The sequence below is a fragment of the Electrona antarctica genome (genome assembly GCF_951216825.1).
Source record: "Electrona antarctica genome assembly, chromosome: 9".
NCBI lineage: Eukaryota > Metazoa > Chordata > Actinopteri > Myctophiformes > Myctophidae > Electrona > Electrona antarctica.
This window is the reverse complement of record NC_136790.1, coordinates 25,502,778-25,527,149: the sequence shown is the minus strand read 5'-3', so window position 1 is coordinate 25,527,149 and position 24,372 is coordinate 25,502,778. Positions and strand designations below refer to the sequence as shown.

Sequence of the window (24,372 nt, the reverse complement as noted above, 5' to 3'; positions counted from 1 at the left end):
GTTCTCAACTTTTTCTGGTTCAGGGCCCACTTGAAAATCTTGAAAGTATTTGCTATCCACCCATCTGACCACTTAACACGGCTTCTGTGTTAGATGGGTGGGCCTGGTATTCCTCTTTTGCATTTACCCATCCAAAGTACTAGACCGGTGCCCTACCTGAGTCCTGAACCACTGCATTACATGAGAAAAGATCAATATTACTGTTAATGTCAGGAACATTTCCCTGCTGTGTCCTAACTAACAAAATGTATATTGCGTATATTGAGTGTTTTAAAAAAAAAAAGCTAAAGGTACTCATTATCATGTGAATATCCAACCAATTTATTTTCATTATTGTTGAACCGGCAATAAAGATAAAGTGGTGTGTGACCCTGGCTGCCACGTTGGACTGTGGCAATTTCACCAAAACATCCCATTTTCAACATTGATAAACATCACTGCATTTCATTAGAGAAAATTATGTTACAAGTTACAACCACAGCAAAACAAAGAAAGTTATAAGAAAATAATTATTAAAAAATGATCAGCATTCAAGACATATAGAGGGATGAAGTACTATACCGTGGCTTCTTTGTCTTGGCACAATTTGATAGCGCTGAACTAACCATCTTTCATTGGCTGGTTTTGGGACCATGATGTAGCTGAGTCACCTGGCACCAAAATCAGCCAATAGCAAATGGCCAGTTCAAAACCTTGCATTTTATCATCAGATGTCAGGCCTACCTCCTTGTCAAGTTGTCAGGCTTCACATTGTTTGGGGTTAGCACTGCACTTAAACACTAAGGTGAGGGACACCAGTACAACTACTGTAAGCATGTTCCAAATAGGTTCTAAACCAACTAGATGTGATGATGCATACAACTGAAATTAGCCAAATGAGAAATGTGGGACCAGTGCAAATGTTAGCTCAGGCCATTAAGTATTCCAGCCAAAAATATTTCCTGGGGCAGAGATAAAACCACAACAAATGTTATAACTTGGCAGCAGTTGGTTCACGTAACCAATTACATCACCCGTTGATCTCCCCTAGATGTGTGCAAAATAGTTAGCACAAAGATTATCTTCCATGGCAATAATACAGTAAACTTGACAGGATATTTTGGTTTCAAGAGGCTTTTCGAGAAACCCAGCTGCAGTCCGTAATCTAACTACTTCTTGCTTCATCCTGAGATTGCTGATCTGCAAATTTGAGAAGATACAAAGGTGCAATCTGTAAAAAGCAGATTCTTCTTTAAGAAAGAAAGAACAAAAACAGCTACTAGTATATACATTTTATTCTCTGTTAGGCCCATCACCGAAAATCTGCGTAATGTCGACATCAAACATGATACCCCTTGGTTTTCGAAAAGAAACCAGTCCTATTTGGTTTGAGAAGTAAATATGGGAAGAAGGCTTCTGGTGCTGATGAATGTCTGTCCTCTTAACCAATTTCTTCCTGCTATTTTGGGCATGTCATTTATAGGCAAATTGTTCAAAACGTTCAAAAATAGCAAGTCTACAAGCTCACAATGCTTCACATTGTGAGCTGTCACATTGTGAGCTCACAATGCTTCACATTGTGAGCTGTCACATTGTGAGCTTGTAGATCGGATATATTCACTATAAGTACAAGGCTGAAGTTAAAGAGAACACGTCTGCTCTCACGTCTGTGGAGCTGTTCTCAGAGACCCCACCCTGCTGGACTGAGCATCACTTCACTCATTGTCACTGAGTGTATGGGCTTTTCTAAGCCTGAGATAGATGCAGCATGGCGGGGCATACTCCTGGTGGCGGGGCATACTAACAAAATAGAACGATACAGTTTTAAAAGGGTAATAATAATAATATATGAGTTGTCACTACCATCTACCCCAGTGGTTTCCAGCCATCAGGGCCCACTAGAACACCTCAGAATTGTTCGCGGCCCACCTATCTGACCACTTAACATGGCAGCCGACAATCAACCGATTGTGTCCTCCTTGGACCAATGGCCGTTCCTATTCCTGTTCCTAAGTTCCTATTCGGCATAACAATGAAAAATCATCTAGCCTATTTAAAGAAAACATACCATGACCACGATTTCTTTTTTACATTGTTTTAAATATTTATGTCATACATTATCATTAAAATCTTGATGTTGGCCAATTATTGGGGGCCCACTCGCAGATTGCAAGTGGGCCCCAAATAAGCGCAAGTTGCAGTATCCTCACGGCCCACAGGTTCAGAACCATAGATCTCAAGTTGCAGTATCCTCACGGCCCACAGGTTCAGAACCATAGATCTCAAGTTGCAGTATCCTCACGGCCCACAGGTTCAGAACCATAGATCTCAAGTTGCAGTATCCTCACGGCCCACAGGTTCAGAACCATAGATCTCCCCCATGTTGTGGCAGCAACGATTTGATGGAGCTGTCCAAACTAAGCACAGTAAAATATTTTGAAAATACACACTTTCTTCCAGGACACGACAGTTTCCAAAAACAAAACGGGTTTGCAATCACATGTTATGTCATGAGGCAAGAAATGCTTGAAGTCCTTTTTTAAACCCTGTTTCCATAGAAACGTGAAATATACAGTGATACACACATCTCAGTTTTCCCTTTGTGGTTCACGTCAGACCTCATATTTATACAAAGAAATATAAAATATTCATTTATTTTTGGGCTAATTTGTATTATTATTTCAGAAGTAGCACCTTGTGTGCTTTTACGTATGCACTTTGTAGTGATTCTTATTTAAAGCTGGCAATTGCTTGTTTCTTCCCACTCGTGAATAAAAAAATCACACCCGTGTGAACTGAGTGGTGTAAGGTCTTATATAGACTGATCAGCTGTGGTCTGACGTAATGTCTGACGTAATGAAATCACACCCGTGTGAACTGGGTGACCATAGCAACCATTCTCATTTTTTGGTACGAACAGACACGTAAACTAACAAAGCCAGTTGTAGGAGTGGTTTACACCACTCAAATATGTAACCAACTATATTTTCATAGAATACGCCTCTTTTTTGCAAACTTTAATCATCCTTGTCAATAACTTCAGCATCATTGTAAAAACAACATTGACATGCCTATGCCGTGAATTGCGTTTTTTTTTTATCCCAGAGTTTTATTTAAAAAATAATAATAATCTGATCATAAGGTGTCCTTTCTCTTCAAATGGACATATAGCTTCTCTCTGTTAATATGTTCCATGTCAGTCCTATAGTAGTAGGCTCCAGTCTGCTGGACTCACCTAAAAGCCCAAATCAAGGACCTGAAAAGCTTAGCAGGGTAACTCCACGTTAAAATCTGGAGCGTTTATTTAAGTCTCTGTGTTACAAAAGTTTAAATGAACACTGAGGATTTGTACTGTGTGGGGTCTGGGCTGGGGGTTAAAGTAGAAGGATGCGAGGAGGATGAGGCAGGATACAGATGAAAAGGGATGATAATCTCAGTGGAACCGTTGCGCGCCAAACCTCGGATCCTTTGGGTCCCGGATTTCAATCTGGAAGACAAAGAGAGCGAGAGAAGAAGAGGTGAAACATTGTACCATTGTTAGGGTGGCTATCACTTTAATGCCAACAACAGATATGAGTGGAGGAGGAGGGCAGTCGCATGCAGCAAGGGGAGCATCAGGGCACATATCAGCAGAATCTTAAGCGTTCTTTTAATTCACTGATTATTAAGGACCCCCAGTTTTATATGCATTAGGCCAGAGACCCCCATTTGATACCAGCTTTATCTCTGGGACCCCAATCTCCAACATCCTAACTTAACACCAGGACCATTTGGTTCTATTTCTGGACTCTCTGAGTTACAGACCCGCAAAGGACCAACTGGATACCCCCTTTAACTCTCTTAAGGATGCCTGTGCTCTGTCTGGGTCCAAAGGTCCAAAGGACCAACTGGATACCCCCTTTAACTCTCTTAAGGATGCCTGTGCTCTGTCTGGGTCCAAAGGTCCAAAGGACCAACTGGATACCCCCGTTAACTCTCTTAAGGATGCTTGTGCTCTGTCTGGGTCCAAAGGTCCAAAGGACCAACTGGATACCCCCGTTAACTCTCTTAAGGATGCTTGTGCTCTGTCTGGGTCCAAAGGACCAACTGGATACCCCCGTTAACTCTCTTAAGGATGCCTGTGCTCTGTCTGGGTCCAAAGGTCCAAAGGACCAACTGGATACCCCCTTTAACTCTCTTAAGGATGCTTGTGCTCTGTCTGGGTCCAAAGGTCCAAAGGACCAACTGGATACCCCCGTTAACTCTCTTAAGGATGCCTGTGCTCTGTCTCGGTCCACGGATCCCACGTTGAGAGCTAGGGCTTTCGTTTAACTGATACCGTTAAATTATTCTCCACCGCACAATGGTGTTCCTTGCTGAAGATCTGATATAAAACTGATTTTCAAGCTAACAATGTGCCACAGTTCTTTTCTCCAAGCAATAACATTATACTTTGTAGTATAAATTAAGGCTTATTATTAGCTAATTAGGCCATAGGAGTTTGCTGTGTCAGGCCAGGGGGAAGACAAGAGAGAGGAGGCTCAAAGCGTTGACATTGTTCAGTTTTGCTTTACATTGTGTTTTTAGTAACAGATGATGTCAAACATCGACCTCTGTAGTGTATGATGCACACCTACAGTAAAATGGGTTATTTTAATTACGGGAGTGCAGAAAACGGTCCATGTTTGCACTCTCAGAGTTACATGAACATTGAGGATTGTACTGTGTACTGTACAGTATGGCAGCTCTTTATTAATGTGCTGACTGATTTGTGTGTGTGTGTGTGTGTGTGTGTGTGTGTGTGTGTGTGTGTGTGTGTGTGTGTGTGTGTGTGTGTGTGTGTGTGTGTGTGTGTGTGTGTGTGTGTGTGTGTGTGTGTGTGTGTGTGTGTGTGTGTGTGTGTGTGCACGCAGCATTTGCCATTAATTAGTGTGGTTGCCCTAACAGGGCAACCAGACTATTGTAATCGTAACACTTTATTAGTGTGGTTGCCCTAACAGGGCAACCAGACTATTGTAATCGTAACACTTTATTAGTGTGGTTGCCCTAACAGGGCAACCAGACTATTGTAATTGGAACACTTTATTAGTGTGGTTGCCCTAACAGGGCAACCAGACTATTGTAATCGTAACACTTTATTATTCTTTCTATAGTAACCCTAAATTTCAAACTACTACTCCTCCCACAGTTTTGACTGTACGCACTTGAGCCATATGTCAAATTGACCGGCTTCATCGGGAATCGATAGCTTGTATTTTGTTAAGAGAAATGTTGTATAGTTTAATTGATATGAATTTATTAGTGATTTAAATTTCCCCATTGACATGAATGGGAAAGTGCGAAAAATAACATTCAAGTATTTTCTCCTCAGAGACTGTAAGGGCTATAGTTACAAAACTTGGAGGGGAGGTTCATAATAATTACTAAAATTAATTAACTTATAATGTTATCGGTCGGCCTCATGGTGGCGCTATAACAGCCCACTTTACGTTTTGGCTTATAACTCTTGAACCGTAGGTCGTACAATCAAAATTATTTTTTCCCTGGATTCCTTGGGTCATGACGCATCTCCCCATATAGGCCACGCCCATTTGCGTCATGATAGATTTTCCGCCATTTTGAATTTTCTCCAAAACACACTTTTGGCTCCTCCTCCTACATATGTCGTCCAAATCTCACAAAAATCGGCACACATGATCTCGGGACCCATCCGATTAAAACACCAACTGCAGAATTTTGGTAGTGCGTATCGTTCGGCCGTAATCGTCGTCCGGAGTTAGTGGGAGGGGCCTATATCACAAAAAATGCCATAAATCACGAACGAAATGTCCGATCCATCCCAAATTTGAATCACATGTCGCGGGTGGTTCAATCAACCAAGTACCAAAAGCAATTCTATTTTCATTCATAGGGGGCGCCGCAAATGCGAGAAATGTAACCGTTTGTCGCAAAAACATGATTTTTGGGGGGATAAATCCCCTCCGAATTACTTACGCATGATCGCAGGGGTGACGCGACATTGTAATTGGCTGGCAATATCAGTGGGAGGGGCATATGTAAGCCACTGCGGCAACCACACTTTGCAATTTTTTAAAATTGCGACCTTTCTAGTTATTTTTATTTCTAGAGTAACCCTAAATTTCAGACTACTACTCCTCCCACAGTTTTAACTGTATGCACTTGAGCTATATGTCAAATTGACCGGAAAAATCGGGAATCGATAGCTTGTACTTTGTTAAGAGAAATGTTCTATAGTTTAATTGATATGAATTTATTAGTGATTTAAATTTCCCCATTGACATGAATGGGAAAGTGCGAAAAATCACATTCAAGTATTTTTTCCTCAGAGACTGTAAGGGCTATAGTTACAAAACTTGGAGGGATAATTCGTAATACTTACTAAAATTAATTAACTTATAATGTTATCGGTCGGCCTCATGGTGGCGCTATAACAGCCCACTTTACGTTTTGGCTTATAACTCTTGAACCGTAGGTCGTAAAATCAAAATTATGTTTTCCCTGGATTCCTTGGGTCATGACGCATCTCCCCATATAGGCCACGCCCATTTGCGTCATGATAGATTTTCCGCCATTTTGAATTTTCTCCAAAACACACTTTTGGCTCCTCCTCCTACAGATTTTGTCCAAATCTCACAAAAATCGGCACACATGATCTCCAGACCTATCCGATTAAAACACCAACTGCAGAATTTTGATAGTGCGTATCGTTCGGCTGTAATCGTCGTCCGAAGATAGTAGGAGGGGCCTATTTTACAAAAAATGCCATAAATCACGAACGGAATGTCCAATCCATCCCAAATTTGAATCACATGTTGCGGGTCGTTGAATCAACCAACTACCAAAAGCAATTCTATTTTTATCCATAGGGGGCGCCGCGAATGCGAAAAATTTAACCATTTGTAGCCAAAACATGGTTTTTGGGGGCATAAATCCCTTACAATACTTACACATGATCACATGTGTGACTTGAAATTGTAATTGGCTAGCAATATCAGTGGGAGGGGCATATGTAAGCCACTGCGGCAACCACACTTTGCAATTTTTTAAAATTGCGACCTTTCTAGTTCTTTCTATAGTAACCCTAAATTTCAAACTACTACTCCTCCCACAGTTTTGACTGTACGCACTTGAGCCCTATGTCAAATTGACCGGAAAAATCGGGAATCGATAGCTTGTACTTTGTTAAGAGAAATGTTCTATAGTTTAATTGATATGAATTTATTAGTGATTTAAATTTCCCCATTGACATGAATGGGAAAGTGCGAAAAATCACATTCAAGTAATTTTTCCTCAGAGACTGTAAGGGCTATAGTTACAAAACTTGGAGGGATAATTCGTAATACTTACTAAAATTGATGAACTTATAATGTTATCGGTCGGCCTCATGGTGGCGCTATAACAGCCCACTTTACGTTTTGGCTTATAACTCTTGAACCGTAGGTCGTAAAATCAAAATATTTTTTTCCCTGGATTCCTTGGGTCACGACGCATCTCCCCATATAGGCCACGCCCATTTGCGTCATGATAGATTTTCCGCCATTTAGAATTTTCTCCAAAACACACTTTTGGCTCCTCCTCCTACAGACTTTGTCCAAATCTCACAAAAATTGGTACACATGATCTCTGGACCTTTCCGATTAAAACACCATCGGCAGAATTTTGGTAGTGCGTATCGTTCGGCCGTAATCGTCGTCCAAAGTTAGTAGGAGGGGCCTATATCACAAAAAATGCCATAAATCACGAACGGAATGTCCAATCCATCCCAAATTTGAATCACATGTCGCGGGTGGTTAAATCAACCAAAAGCCAAAAGCAATTCCATTTTCATCTATAGGGGGCGCCGCAAATGCGAAAACTTTAACCATTTCTCGCAAAAACATGATTTTTTGGGGATAAATACCCTCCGAATTACTTGCGCATGATCGCAGGGGTGAAGCGACATTGTAATTGGCTGGCAATATCAGTGGGAGGGGCATATGTAAGCCACTGCGGCAACCACACTTTGCAATTTTTTAAAATTGCGACCTTTCTAGTTAGTGTGGTTGCCCTAACAGGGCAACCAGACTATTGTAATCGTAACACTTTATTTCTTTTTACTGGAGTAACCTTTTTTTTGACGCACTACTCCACCCACTGTTTTGACTGTACGCACTTGAGCCATATCTCAAATTGACCGGCTTCATCGGGAAGGATGTGCTTGTATTTTTTTAAGAGAAATGTTGTATAGTTTAATTGATATGAATTTATTAGTGAATAGAATTTCCCCATTGACATGAATGGGAAAATGCGATTTTTCGCATTTTCTCACATTCAAGTATTTTTTCCTCAGAGACTGTAAGCACTATAGTTACAAAACTTGGAGGGTAGGTTCATAATAATTACTAAAATTAATCAACGTATAATGTTATCGGTCGGCCTCATGGTGGCGCTATAACAGCCCACTTTACGTTTTGGCTTATAACTCTTGAACCGTAGGTCGTAAAATCTAAATTATTTTTTCCCTGGCTTCCTTGGGTCATGACGCATCTCCCCATATAGGCCACGCCCATTTGCGTCATGATAGATTTTCCGCCATTTTGAATTTTCTCCAAAACACACTTTTGGCTCCTCCTCCTACAGATTTTGTCCAAATCTCACAAAAATCAGCACACATGATCTCCGGACCCATCCGATTACAACACCAACTGCAGAATTTTGGTAGTGCGTGTCGTTCGGCCGTAATCGTCGTCCGAAGATAGTAGGAGGGGCCTATTTTACAAAAAATGCCATAAATCACGAACAGAATGTCCCATCCATCCCAAATTGTAATCACATGTCGCGGGTGGTTCAATCAACCAAGTTCCAAAAGCAATTCTATTTTCATCCATAGGGGGCGCCGCAAATGCCAAAAAGTGTCACCGTATGGTGCAAAAACATTATTTTTGGGGGATAAATCCCCTCCGAATTACTTACACATGATCGCAGGGGTGACGTGACATTGTAATTGGCTGGCAATATCAGTGGGAGGGGCATATGTAAGCCACTGCGGCAACCACACTTTGCAATTTTTTAAAATTGCGACCTTTCTAGTTTCATTTACTGGAGTAACCCTAAACTTTGTATCACTACTCCTCCCACAGTTTTGACTGTACGCACTTGAGCCATATGTCAAATTGACCGGCTTCATCGGGAATGGTGTGCTTGTATTTTTTTAAGAGAAATGTTATATAGTTTAATTGATATGAATTTATTAGTGATTTAAATTTCCCCATTGACATGAATGGGAAAGTGCGAAAAATAACATTCAAGTATTTTTTCCTCGGAGACTGTAAGGGCTATAGTTACAAAACTTGGAGGGTAGGTTCATAATAATTACTAAAATTAATTAACTTATAATGTTATCGGTCGGCCTCATGGTGGCGCTATAACAGCCCACTTTACGTTTTGGCTTATAACTCTTGAACCGTAGGTCGTAAAATCACAATTATTTTTCCCTGGCTTCCTTGGGTCATGACGCATCTCCCCATATAGGCCACGCCCATTTGCGTCATGATAGATTTTCCGCCATTTTGAATTTTCTCCAAAACACACTTTTTGTTCCTCCTCCTACAGATTTTGTCCAAATCTCACACAAATCGGCACACATGATCTCCGGACATATCCGATTAAAACACCAACTGCAGAATTTTGATAGTGCGTATCGTTCGGCCGTAATCGGCTTCCGAAGTTAGTGGGATGGGCCTATTTTACAAAAAATGCCATAAATCCCGAACGAAATGTCCGATCCATCCTAAATTTGAATCACATGTCGTGGGTGGTTCAATCAACCAAGTACCAAAAGCAATTCCATTTTCATCCATAGGGGGCGCCGCAAATACGGAAAATGTAACCGTTTATCGCAAAAGCATGATTTTTGGGGGATAAATACCTTCCGAATTACTTACGCATGATCACAGGGGTGATGTGACATTGTAATTGGCTGGCAATATCAGTGGGAGGGGCACATGTAAGCCACTGCGGCAACCACACTTTGCAATTTTTTAAAATTGCGACCTTTCTAGTTAGTGTGGTTGCCCTAACAGGGCAACCAGACTATTGCAATTGTAACACTTTATTATTCCACTAGAGTAACCTTTTTTTTGATTCGCTACTCCTCCCACAGTTTTGACTGTACGCACTTGAGCCATATGTCAAATTGACCGGCTTCATCGGGAAGGATGTGCTTGTATTTTTTTAAGAGAAATGTTGTATAGTTTCATTGATATTAATTTATTAGTGAATAGAATTTCCCCATTGACATGAATGGGAAAATGCGATTTTTCGCATTTTCTCACATTCAAGTATTTTTTCCTCAGAGACTGTAAGCACTATAGTTACAAAACTTGGAGGGTAGGTTCATAATAATTACTAAAATTAATCAACGTATAATGTTATCGGTCGGCCTCATGGTGGCGCTATAACAGCCCACTTTACGTTTTGGCTTATAACTCTTGAACCGTAGGTCGTAAAATCAAAATATCTTTTTCCATGGCTTCCTTGGGCCATGACGCATCTCCCCATATAGGCCACGCCCATTTGCGTCATGATAGATTTTCCGCCATTTTGAATTTTCTCCAAAACACACTTTTGGCTCCTCCTCCTACAGATTTTGTCCAAATCTCACAAAAATCGGCACACATGATCTCCGGACCCATCCGATTACAACACCAACTGCAGAATTTTGGTAGTGCATGTCGTTCGGCCGTAATCGTCGTCCGAAGATAGTAGGAGGGGCCTATTTTACAAAAAATGCCATAAATCACGAACAGAATGTCCGATCCATCCCAAATTGTAATCACATGTCGCGGGTGGTTCAATCAACCAAGTTCCAAAAGCAATTCCATTTTCATCCATAGGGGGCGCCGCAAATGCCAAAAATGTCACCGTATGGTGCAAAAACATGATTTTTGGGGGATAAATCCCCTCCGAATTACTTACACATGATCGCAGGGGTGACGTGACATTGTAAGGGGTGACGTGACATTGTAATTGGCTGGCAATATCAGTGGGAGGGGCATATGTAAGCCACTGCGGCAACCACACTTTGCAATTTTTTAAAATTGCGACCTTTCTAGTTATTCTTTCTATAGTAACCCTAAATTTCAGACTACTACTCCTCCCACAGTTTTAACTGTATGCACTTGAGCCATATCTCAAATTGACCGGCTTCATCGGGAATCGATAGCTTGTATTTTGTTAAGAGAAATGTTGTATAGTTTAATTGATATGAATTTATTAGTGATTTAAATTTCCCCATTGACATGAATGGGAAAGTGCGAAAAATAACATTCAAGTATTTTTTCCTCAGAGACTGTAAGCACTATAGTTACAAAACTTGGAGGGTAGGTTCATAATAATTACTAAAATTAATCAACTTATACTGTTATCGGTCGGCCTCATGGTGGCGCTATAACAGCCCACTTTACCTTTTGGCTTATACCTCTTGAACCGTAGGTCGTAAAATCAAAATTATTTTTCCCTGGCTTCCTTGGGTCATGACGCATCTCCCCATATAGGCCACGCCCATTTGCGTCATGATAGATTTTCCGCCATTTTGAATTTTCTCCAAAACACACTTTTTGTTCCTCCTCCTACAGATTTCGTCCAAATCTCACAAAAATCGGCACACATGATCTCAGGACCTATCCGATTAAAACACCAACTGCAGAATGTTGGTAGTGCGTATCGTTCGGCCGTAATCGTCGTCCGAAGATAGTAGGAGGGGCTTATTTTACAAAAAATGCCATAAATCACAAACGGAATGTCCAATCCATCCCACATTTGAATCACATGTTGCGGGTGGTTGAATCAACCAAGTACCAAAAGCAATTCTATTTTCATCCATAGGGGGCGCCGCAAATGCGAGAAATGTAACCGTTTGTCGCAAAAACATGATTTTTGGGGGCATTAATCCCTTACAATACTTACACATGATCACATGTGTGACTTGAAATTGTAATTGGCTAGCAATATCAGTGGGAGGGGCATATGTAAGCCACTGCGGCAACCACACTTTGCAATTTTTTAAAATTGCGACCTTTCTAGTTAGTGTGGTTGCCCTAAAGGGCAACCAGACTATTGTAATTGTAACACTTTATTTTTTATACTGGAGTAACCCTTTTTTTGAAACGCTACTCCTCCCACAGTTTTAACTGTACGCACTTGACCCATATGTCAAATTGACCGGAAAAATCGGAAATGGTGTGCTTGCTCATTGCTAAGAGAAATATTGTATAGTTTAATTGATATGAATTTATTAGTGAATTAAATTTCCCCATTGACATGAATGGGAAAATGCGAAAAATCACGTTCAAGTATTTTTTCCTCAGAGACTGTAAGGGCTATAGTTACAAAACTTGGAGGGATAATTCGTAATACTTACGAAAATTAATTCACTTATAATGTTATCGATCAGGCCTCATGGTGGCGCTATAACAGCCCACTTTACCTTTTGGCTTATAACTCTTGAACCGTAGGTCGTTAAATCAGAATATTTTCTTCCCTGGATTCCTTGGGTCATGACGCATCTCCCCATATAGGCCACGCCCATTTGCGTCATGATAGATTTTCCGCCATTTTGAATTTTCTCCAAAACACAGTTTTTGCTCCTCCTCCTACTGATTTTGTCCTAATCACACAAAAATTGGTACACATGATCTCTGGACCTTTCCGATTAAAACACCATCGGCAGAATTCTGGTAGTGCATATCGTTCGGCCGTAATCGTCGTCCGAAGATAGTAGGAGGGGCCTATTTTATCAAAAATGCCATAAATCAAGAACGAAATGTCCAATCCATCCCAAATTTGAATCACATGTCGTGGGTGGTTGAATCAACCAAGTACCAAAAGCAATTCTATTTTCATCCATAGGGGGCGCCGCAAATGCGAGAAATGTAACCGTTTGTCACAAAAACATGATTTTTGGGGGATAAATCCCCCCGAAATACTTACGCAGGATCGCAGGGGTGACGCGACATTGTAATTGGCTGGCAATATCAGTGGGAGGGGCATATGTAAGCCACTGCGGCAACCACACTTTGCAATTTTTTAAAATTGCGACCTTTCTAGTTATTCTTTCTATAGTAACCCTAAATTTCAAACTACTACTCCTCCCACAGTTTTGACTGTACGCACTTGAGCCATATCTCAAATTGACCGGCTTCCTCGGGAATCGATAGCTTGTATTTTGTTAAGAGAAATGTTGTATTGTTTAATTGATATGAATTTATTAGTGATTTAAATTTCCCCATTGACATGAATGGGAAAGTGCGAAAAATCACATTCAAGTATTTTTTCCTCAGAGACTGTAAGCACTATAGTTACAAAACTTGGAGGGTAGGTTCATAATAATTACTAAAATTAATTAACTTATAATGTTATCGGTCGGCCTCATGGTGGCGCTATAACAGCCCACTTTACGTTTTGGCTTATAACTCTTGCACCGTTGGTCGTAAAATCAAAATTCTTTTTCCCCTGACTTCCTTGGGTCATGACGCATCTCCCCATATAGGCCACGCCCATTTGCGTCATGATAGATTTTCCGCCATTTTTAATTTTGTCCAAAACACACTTTTTGCTTTTCCTCCTACAGATTTTGTCTAAATCTCACAAAAATCTGTACACGTGATCTCTGGACCTTTCCGATGAAAACTCGAACGGCGGAATTTTGATAGTGCGTATCGTTCGGCTGTAATCGGCTTCCGAAGTTAGTAGGAGGGGCCTATTTTACACAAAATGCCATAAATCACGAACAGAATGTCCAATCCATCCCAAATTTGAATCACTTGTTACGGGTGGGTTACTCAACCAAGTACCAAAAGCAATTCTATTTTCATCCATAGGGGGCGCCGCAAATGCGAGAAATGTAACCGTTTGTCGCAAAAACATGATTTTTGGGGGATAATTCCCCTCCGAATTACTTACGCATGATCGCAGGGGTGCCGTGACATTGTAATTGGCTGGCAATATTAGTGGGAGGGGCATATGTAAGCCACTGCGGCAACCACACTTTGCAATTTTTTAAAATTGCGACCTTTCTAGTTGCCTCTGTATGTCTGTCAGTAATTGAATGAGGCAATGTTTAATTCTGATTTATACATTGTCATGCACTAGAATTAGTGCCATTGTGAGCTTGTAGATCTGCTATCTTCGGCAGACAACAGCATCCGATGATGTAGGCCTATATAGATGAAGCAGAGCGCATTTATGATCCGTCACATGAGTTGCGCACCGAAAATAGCAGACCTACAAACTCACGACGATGCATCGGGTTTTGAGCTTGTAGGTCAGCTATTTTGGACACGTGACGTGGCACATCGTGTAACAAAGTGTGAACCGGGCATTAGTGGGCCCTGACATATGAGTCATTGTGAGCTGGCAAAGGACTAAGAACAAACAATGGGGGGAAAAACATACTAATGTAATAGACTTGAAAGGTCACACCTCAATACATCTTCTTTGACATTTACAGACCCAATCCCAAGAAACAACATTTTGTTCAATTTGTTTTGTGTCGCAGGCTACTTCTCTGAGCAGCAGTGGTGGTAGAAGTACTCAACAAGTAGACAAAACACAATATAACTAGAAAAATGTGCTCCTCAAAGCACAAGTAGCTTATTGTGGGCCAGCAAAAAATATATAAATAGAACCAGTTCTTAACTTCTATTTAAAACCAATAAATGGACTTAATCTGTACTGTAGGATAATCGTAAACATCAGAAGAAGCAGGTTTCTTTATATGTCAACGAATCATAGTGGCAGCGGTGGCCGAACGGATAGCGGCGCGGTCTTGATACCGGAAGGTTCCTAGTTCGAATCAGCCGTCCGACACGTTAAAATTACCACCGCTGAAGTGCCCTTGAACAAGGCATTGAACCACTACGATGAAATGTGTTCTATGAGCAGGGCCTGGCTGGAAACAAGTTCTTGAGCTTAGCCCAGATACCCTGGGTAAATATAGATTTCATTTCATTTCATTTCATTTCATCAACACAAAATAATTTGGTAACACTTGCTTTGCTTTCCATCTATAAAAATATATTCCGTCTATAATGCATTATAAACGGTGAGCTTGTAGATCTGCTATTTTCACTATTTAAAACAATAATCGTTCATTAATCGTAATCGAGGCAAACGTTTGAAATAACCGTGATATTGATTTGAAGTCATATTGCCCAGCCCTATAGCCTCATAATGAGGACTATTTCGACCAGCGACTCAATTAAGCGGGCGGCAGTGTGATCTTCTAAGCCTCTGTTGTTAACCCAGTCACAGCTGCTTCTGTATGAACTTCCTGTTTGTGAGGGGGCGTGGGGACAAGCCTACAGTCTGTGTGGTGGGGATATTAATAGCTGTAGCACATTGTGATGACTCATCCACCACGACAGCCAATTTAATGAAAATCGGATTACGCCAAAAGTGAATCAATAGGCGTTTGGAGGGGAGCCAGGGGCGGAGGGAGTAGGTGATGGAGGGGAGGGGGACTAGTAGGCGATTACAGTGTTATTAATCTGTTTATGGGTCTGCCCAGCTTCTGCCTCTCTCTATCTCACACCGAGCAGGTGTCAAATCTGTCTTGACCAGGAGAAGGGCGTCCGTGGCGCAGGCGGAATTAAGTCATCGCATTTTCTCACCTTAGAGAACAGACGACCAGGGTGTCCGAGACACCACCTGGAATGTGAAATTGGCATCGGCTATTGTCACCCCCTTCCCCCCTTCCCCCAACATCCTCAGCTCCCCGTCAACCCTGGAAGTGTTTACACGGAGGTTGGGCTTCATGCCCAGAAGCAGGATGCTGTAGACCTCTCTCAGGAGGCCATTACTGTAATTGGTGGCTTTCCTTATTGTGTGACCACGGATCTATGAAAAACAACTTATCACTTGGAAAAAGACTGTGGGGCTTTGGAATTTGTGTCTTTATGTGTGTCATGCTTTATGTTTAGAACTTAGAAGAAGAAAAACAAGTGTTTGGAAATGGAATGGTTGTTTGGTGGCAGCATTGTTCTTCCACAAATTCTTCACTGGCTCGTTTTAAAGGACCGCACCAGTGGTAACTCATGGTATACTTTTACCTCAACCTTTTCAGGCCGTGACCCCCCAAAATAATCCTATTTGAACTGGGGACCCAGTTGAGGCATTACATTTTGTTGTGAAAATAGCCGATCTACAAGCTCACAACGCCTCGCAATGCGAGACGTTGTGAGCTTGTAGAGCAGCTATTTTCACAATGTTGTCCTCTTTCTTATATAATTTTACAATTTGGCCAATGTTTGACCAGTTTGTATAGTCAAGTTTGTTCATTATACTTTCGATGCATTAACAGTCTATTTTCGTTCTTTCTTTTTTTATTGTAGGTATTAATACATTTATTTATTGTCACTTCACTGTCATCTGGGGACCCCATCAAAATCATGTGGGGTCCCGACCACCAGGCTGAGAACCCCTGCTTTACATGACTGCCGACCATTTGTCTCTAGTTTAGTTGTTTCTGTATCCAAGCATGAACTTTTAGTTGACCACAGTCCTCCAGGAGTTTATAGGCCCTCCATTTTCCCCCTCTTACACTGAATTTTCACTGAAAATAGCCATAGTACAAGCTCACAACGGGTTGCGAGCTGTTAGATCTGTAAGTAAGTTAACACCTAGAGAATGACACAACACAATTATTAATACTTAAATCTGTGATAATGAATACCACTGACTGTAAAAGGATCTCCTTTTTTCCCTTGGTTTTTCAATGTTTTTGCGGGTTTTATGAAACAGAAATTAAGGGATGACATTGCACATCTGGACGACTCCAATCTTATATTCAGAAACCGTAAAAGGTTCCAGTGCATGCAAGGGTCACACATGCACAAAGGTTGAGGTGCATTAACAAATGGGGAGGCTGTTTGTTCTTACTCCGTGCAATTGTAGAGTAGAGCCAAGGTGTAGCTATAAGGGGATAGAGAATAAAGTGTTAGATGCTTAGCTAAGAGGCCTCTTTGAAGATTGACGATGCCTAAGGTACTGTAGTTTTCTTAAAGGAAGATAAAAGGTCCCGTAGTCTGTTTGCACCATGTACACTGTAAAATCCTGAGGGTTCATTTAACTTTGAGAGTTTGTACACTTTGTGTTTTACTGTGTAGTGAGCTATATTTTGTGGCATTTAACCACTTTTTTCCCTTCAAAAGTCCTTGCCGGAAATAGCCGATCACTCACAATGTGTCGTGTTGTGAGCTTGTCTGCTATTTTTGCCCAATGTTTGCCTAATTACGACAAATGTTCCCCTATTAGGACATAGGCTACCCCATAGGGACGCAGTTTTTCATAATAGATCCGAAAGCAACTGGCAAAGCTGAATTTACTTTCAGTCTTTTTCGTACGTTTATATTGCTTTGGTTCTGAATGAATTCCCTTCAGTACTGTGAAAACCATGACTTCCATTCACATTGACTAGGTGGGTGTTAGGGAGTAGAAAATGGCGAGCCTAGCAGTAAATGTCCTCTGTTGTGTGAGCAGACTACTGAGCAGTGTAATTTGCTCACCTCTGCTGTACATAAATCACTAGCCTTCTAGCCATAGTGCGCGCACACACATACCTAGACATGGACTTCAGAGCGGAACCCTTCTGTGTGCAAATAAATTAGGCCCCAGGTGTCGATTCGCACCAACTGACAACAGCATGCAAGCCTACTTTGGTGATGGGAACCACCTCATATATTTTGTGAGATACAGAACAAATAATGTAGCACTAGCACTACTGAATGTTCCTTCTCTCACGAAAAAAAAAGAAGAATATATATATATATATATATATATATATATATATATAGTTTTAATTTTAACCACTTTCAACCTGACGTCCCTGACAAATCTATAAGCTCACAACGCATTACCATCACGTCGGAACACTATTTTTTTAAATCTTGTAGATTGGCTATTTTATAAGCAATAAAATTAAATCTGACTAAGACATTTAATACATAAGGGAAAATAGTATGTGGTGTATTAATAGAGCACCAAAGTAAGTCTGACATCAATATCGCTAGAGGGCGATATTCCATGGGTTCGTGTATTTTTTTATTTGTATTATAATCCTCAAAGTGGGATCTTAGATCGCCTCATATAAGAACTGTGTTTGAAAAATAAACAAATCATCCCGGTGATTTCACTTCTTCATATGGATATGAAGAATCAACTGACTGCGAGAAAACGCTAATGCCGAATTAGTTACATTTTCGCTAGAAACAGACTGTATCAAATATGAGTGACTGGCTGTCATAAGCGCAGTGGCGTGCACAGATAGACACTAGGTGGTGCTAGAGCACCTGCCCTTTGCCCTCTGGACAGCAATGTGCCCCTTAAAAAAAAAAAAAAACACCCCTTTGGTTTTTTTTAAACAGTATGTGGACCATGGTGACATTGACCATGGTGACCACTGCGTAAGCGATACAGTGACACCTCCCCGACAATATTGCCGCACACACACACACACACACACACACACACACACACACACACACACACACACACACACACACACACACACACACACACACACACACACACACACCCTGGGTACACGCCAGACAGAGTGCTCCATGAGAGCCATTCATTTATCTGACGTCTCCCTTCCATTCTCGCTAAGCCTCGTTCCTTTGGGAGAACATTCTGCCCCAGGCATTCTAATGTAATATGTTACACCCCTTATTATTACAATGTTTTATTCACAGCAATCTCAGCCAAACCCTATCACTTCTCTTCAGACAAACTTTGAAACCAAATTAAAAACATATATAGAATGTTCGAGTTCCGTCAGGACCATGCTTGTGAACCCTGTTTCGGCAGACTCAGCACAGTCCGAATTGCATTCCTGGTGGTGGGAATTGGTGTTGAAATAATAAGAAAAGTGGAAGTGAGAATGCGTATCCTAACATGCATGCACATACATCCACACACTGGTATACATTTCTACAACACAACACATACGGTATCTCACAGCCACAAGACCACACACCACATGATAAACACTCAATCCATGATAGGAACTTACCCTGGAAACTGCAAAATCTGTGAAGAAAACGGAACAAATATGGTTTTAGTCGTTGTCCAGAATGCAAATATCCATTCCATTATCCGTTTGTAAATCCATGTGTAATTTGTTGTAGCTTAACTTTCTGTGCCACACTAGGTGGCAGAGAGTTCAAGCCCTGCCAGGGGGATTCTTCTATTTTTGCTCATGTTCATTTCCTGTTCTCCGGCCTGGAGACCACCATTGTAACGATCGGCTATTATTCCCTTTTTTTTTTTTCTTTCGCCAGAAACGTTAACATGTCGGGAGCTGAGATGAGGTACAAAATCACAAATGACATCCGAACCTCGGATGGATGCCGATCACCAAGGACAGCGCTCGTATTTTCGTCTATGGGGGCCGTCTGCAAACATCCTGGTGCTGGGGGTGACAGAGGCGTTGCCTAGCAACCGGACCAATGATAAAAGCTGATTTTCGGCTCAACCGCTTCATATATGGTGTAAAGGGGGGGGGGGGGGGGGGGGGGGGGTATAACGTCCCATAGACGGGGGGTATGGATATTTACGTAGTTGGTCAAAAAAAGAGTTAACATGGTTGTGTGTACTCCACATGAGCAAATGAATAGGACATATTTTGTAGGTTTTGTTGCTCATCACACCGCAAGTGTCAGGTATCAGTTTGTAGCTTCATGTCACTGGCTTCCATTGAACATGACTTGTAGTTGTAGCCTACCACACGTCATTTCAAGTGGCATTGTTGACTGCAGTAACACCTGACTCCTATATTACTGCCTACAGTCTCCCTGGACCCCTGGGGGGGGTCATTGCCATACACTAACGTACTGTAATTAACCCTGAAAGGCTAACCAGCAGGACTAATGTGTGTCGGCAACGGTTGGACATAAAGTTAATGAATTCCGCTAAGCAGCTTTCAGACAATAAACGAGCAAGCTCGCGGGAAATGAGGCATTCTTGTTAAACATGGAGCACACAGGGTTCAGGGCATCTGTATGTGTGTTGGAAGATATGGTACGTTTCATCTGGTGACAGCCTTTCCTGCCACGCTTGATGTCGGAGCTATAAATTAATGAATATAAGTAGACTCTCTCGGGAAGGTGAATCAAGTGGACTGGAAGGGATAAAGTTTATTTAAAAAGCCAAAGGGGGCGTTGGGTGTGTTTGGCGGGGAGATGATGCACACAATCACAGCAAAAACAAATAGCACCATCTGAGTTTCTGGCACACATCTCCACCAGGTCTGTTTACTGATGGAACTGCGATCCGAAGGCAGTCACAGCACAGACCCTGTAACACACCCTCCATCCTGTATGCAGAAGTGGTGGAAAAGGTACTCAATTGTTTTACTTAAGTAAAAGTATCAATTCTGCAATGTAGAACTACTCCGTTACAAGTAAAGTCTGTACTTGAAAAAAATGTACTTGAGTAAAAGTACAAAAGTACTTGAGTAAAAGTACAAAAGTATTGGCATCAAAATGTACTTAAAGTACTCACTAGAGTGAATGTCCCATTTCAAGCTCACAATGTGTCGCGATGCGACGCATTGTGAGCTTGTAGATCTGCTATTTTCAAATGGCTGAAATGTATATAGGTAGTTACGGTATGTTTTGTGATAATAATCAAAATCTACAAAGTAACTAGTGACTAAAGTTTTCAAATAAATGTAGTGGAGTAAAAGTACAATATTTGCCTCTGAGATGTAGTGGGGTAGAAGTAAAAGTACTGGCAATTGGAAATACTCAAGTAAAGTACAAATACCTCAAAACTGTACTTAAGTACAGTACTTGAGTAAGTGTACTTTACACCACTGTCTCTGTATGTTAGGCATCTGCTCTCTTCTTCGCATCCTCCCGTGGGCTTCCCTCTGCATATGGACCCCATCTGGATCCTATTTCACTGCAGACTCTCCCTCCCTCCACCCATCCCTCCATCACCAAAGACTGTCTTCTACCTTTTCCAATGTACCTCATCTCTCCTCTCTGCTTCCTGGTCCAACTAATAGTTCCTTTACTCACTCACTAATAGTTAAAAAAATAATGCCATCCAGAGAGAGTGAGAAAGATGGATACAGGAAGGGAGATAAGCCTGGCTGAAGGGAAGGTTGGAAAGAGAAGAGGGTTTGGGAGGCAGAGGTCAGCGAGTGGAGGAACATTGAAATAGTTCATTTCAGAGATAAAGTGAGGGAGAGCACGCGAGAGAAAAGAGACAGAGCAACAGAAGGCACAGCTGCAGACAGAGTGTAGAATCACTGGGGAGAACAGACAGACGGAAAGAGAGAGGCGAGTGATGCCTGGCTTATATACTTCTTCACACAATGGTGTTTCGCGTGCAGAAAATAGCGGACCTACAAGCTCACATTTCATTGCATCCGTGAGGCATCTTATAAGCTTGTATGGCTATTTTCGACGTGCGACAGAGTATAAATCGGGCTTCAGAGGAAACTGCAGGCGTATCCTGCTGGAATCTGACACGTAACCATGGAAACTTCCTCAATAGAATAAGAGGGATATGAAAGAATGGGGGATCTTAACACTCTTTAAGTCTTTGCCTACTTTGATGATGCTGCAATACCACGCATCATGATGCCACTTTAACACTTTTCTCTGTTATTGGCAAATGTACACTTCAAATGTACACTTCACAGCAGACTTGTGTGTCCGTTTAACACTGAGAGAGCATCCTGGACCGGTACAGGATGATATTACATATAGCTGAAAGGATGAAATTGCAGAACTGCATCCTGAATCAATCAATATTTCATGAACGGAATCGATGGTGAAAACCACAGTGGAGGAAAACCTGGAAGATGAAACCGGATCAGAGATTGGCTCCAATGCCACACAGCATTGAGGTGATTTTCTTTTACAGTGTATGTACTGTATATATTTACAGTATGTTTAACATAGGATATACCCCATCAATATGGCACTACACTCTGGGTCTACATGTGTCTACAGCCAAACCAGTTTTGCATTTGTGACTTTACTTCTAGCTGTTAGTCTAGGGCAGGAACCTTAGTGGCTGAGAATTTACAATTTACAATTTAGGAATTTTGCAGATGCTCTTAATCCAGAGCGATTTAGGGCCGATTCATACTCCTATTTTAGAGCCGAATAAAAGTCGGTTCGGCTCTGTAGAGCCTACAATGTGACGTCATTTGAGGTTCGGGGGGGCGGGTACCGTCCTAAAGTCGGCTCTTCGGTGCTACTGAAAGTTTCTGACGAGCCGAAATCATTTCGGCACTACAGCGCCGAAACAGCGGTAAAATAGGAGTATGAATCGGCCCTTACAGTATGCGAGAACTACACATAGTCATCAAGGAGCAAGCTAAGGACCAACTCCGACTCACAGTAGAATATCTGTACAATTAAACTATGAGTATACACTATAGGGTGCTATGTCTAGTTGTCTACATAAAATGCTATCTACGTTACATAAGTTTCGCCTTAGGGTTGGATCAGACTTTGAAGATAATGGGGTGCCATACCTTTGGTTGCTTTGTAGGCCAGCATCAGTGTTTTGTACTCTGTGTGGGCAGCAACCAGGAGCCAATGGAGCGATGGAACTTGTGTGTGTTTGCATGCATGTGTGATTTTAGCTTTTAGTCCCAAATGGTCATTCTTCCATCATGCTATATTTCTTATGTTTTACTTTAGCATAGTCTTCCTTGCCCCAATAATAGCATAATTTGCAGTTGTTTTAATTTGTTTAGACTTTAGAGGTCCTAAACCATAGTTTGTGTGTCTCACCTTTGTTCTCAGCCATGGCCTTAAGCTCCGCCTGGAGGAGCTCCTCATTCTGCCGGTTGCCCAGCACAAAGGCCAGGAACGAGAGGATGAGGGCGTCCAAGATGCCGATGATGGCCAGGATGTAAGCCCAGCGCACCGAGCAGTTGCCCAGAGTGTACTTCCCTGTCTCCTCGCCGCACATGTCCCGAATAACCTCTGCATCCCAGCCATCAGGGAAGATCATACAACCTAGCACCAGGCACACAGCTGGAGAGAGAGAGGGAGAGAAAGAGAGTTATGGGGGAATACTCATAGGTGGAACCCCAGGAATATGATGTAAGAGCAAAATGGTCACTGTCTGAAGCTTTATTGGAAGATGCTCAATAGCTCCGGTAATTTAAATTAATTCTGTTATTACAATCAGATAAGCCAAAATATATTTGTAAATTAGATGCCTTTTTGAAGAATGTCGTTCCTTTGTTTAAGTAATATTTGTGTTGTATTCAGCTATGTTGTATGCTATCATTTTTAGTTATTGTTTATGTTTGTGCTCATGGTCTTGGGTCACATATAAAAATCACAACTGTGTGAAGTGAGGGGCGCTCTTATCATCGTACATCATTTCATCATGCATCATCTCATACTGGCCAATCAGAATGCCTGTATCCTGTTGCCACGAATTTACGTCATATTTGGCAGACATTTGACCTAATGTATTATCATACTTTTGGTAAGGGTGCAACACCACCACAAGAGAGGAGCAAGTCAAGGTGGCCGGTAATGAGACACTGAAACGGAACACGGGAAGAGAAAAAAAATCAATGTGGGGAAACTTTCTACATTGTCGAACCAAGGACAATCAAATGCCAAGGTGAGACAATGACAAGATAAAATGGGTTTTTCAACACATGGTACAATAGATGGTTATGATGTGAGGGGGGGGGGGTGCTTGTGCCATGGTCTCTCGAGACTGAAGGCCGCTACTACTACTACTACTATTCTTCATCTACACATTGTTAACCCAACTCAAGAATGAATTTCCATTGTGGTCCTTTGATTGCCACCGTGCGTTTAAACTGAGAGTCAGTTTGTTGTTCGTCTGGATTTCAGCAAGTTTGTGATGTGGTAGCCAAGACTATATGAAAAATGTTGTTTAAAAAATCACACCCGTGTGAAGTGAGGGGCTCTCTTATCATCTTACAACATCAATTACAACATAATGTTTCTTTAGTTTAAGCAACGTGTGCTAATGTTTGTTTTGGTCCTCAAAACAAACATTACATTTCTCTTTATTGTCTATGGCGTTTTCTTAAACAAGCATCGATGAAAGACAAACATTAAAGCTGTAGGAGGGGCTAGCGCCACTCAAAAAGAAAGAGGAAAGAAACGTCATGTGGCAGCCAAGTCTATGGACATTACATGTTGAGGGCTCTCTGTGCTCAGCTGTGTGTGTTTGTACCACGGAATATGATGTATGACGATGTATGATGATACAAGTGTGATTTTTAACGTTTGCTTAAAGGGACATTTCCCCCTTTTCGCAAAGATATATGTTAATGACGTTTAGAAGATTTAGAACACTTTCCTGTGGGTCTTTGTGTGTGTAATATGTGGTTTT

At 41.5% G+C, this 24,372-nt stretch overlaps 1 protein-coding gene across 1 annotated transcript in view; it reads right to left on the bottom strand.

The window, feature by feature from the left end:
• Window positions 1–3,130: 3,130 nt before the first annotated feature.
• Window positions 3,131–24,372, bottom strand: part of lhfpl4a (LHFPL tetraspan subfamily member 4a) — a gene marked incomplete at its 5' end in the record, with an annotated part of 42,570 nt that continues 21,328 nt past the window's right edge. Inside the window, 3 exons of the mRNA XM_079509514.1 lie at window positions 3,131–3,466; window positions 19,031–19,047; window positions 22,776–23,021. Coding sequence (XP_079365640.1) covers window positions 3,413–3,466; window positions 19,031–19,047; window positions 22,776–23,021 — 317 coding nt within the window. The 3' untranslated portion in view covers window positions 3,131–3,412. The remainder of the gene's footprint in view (window positions 3,467–19,030; window positions 19,048–22,775; window positions 23,022–24,372) is intronic.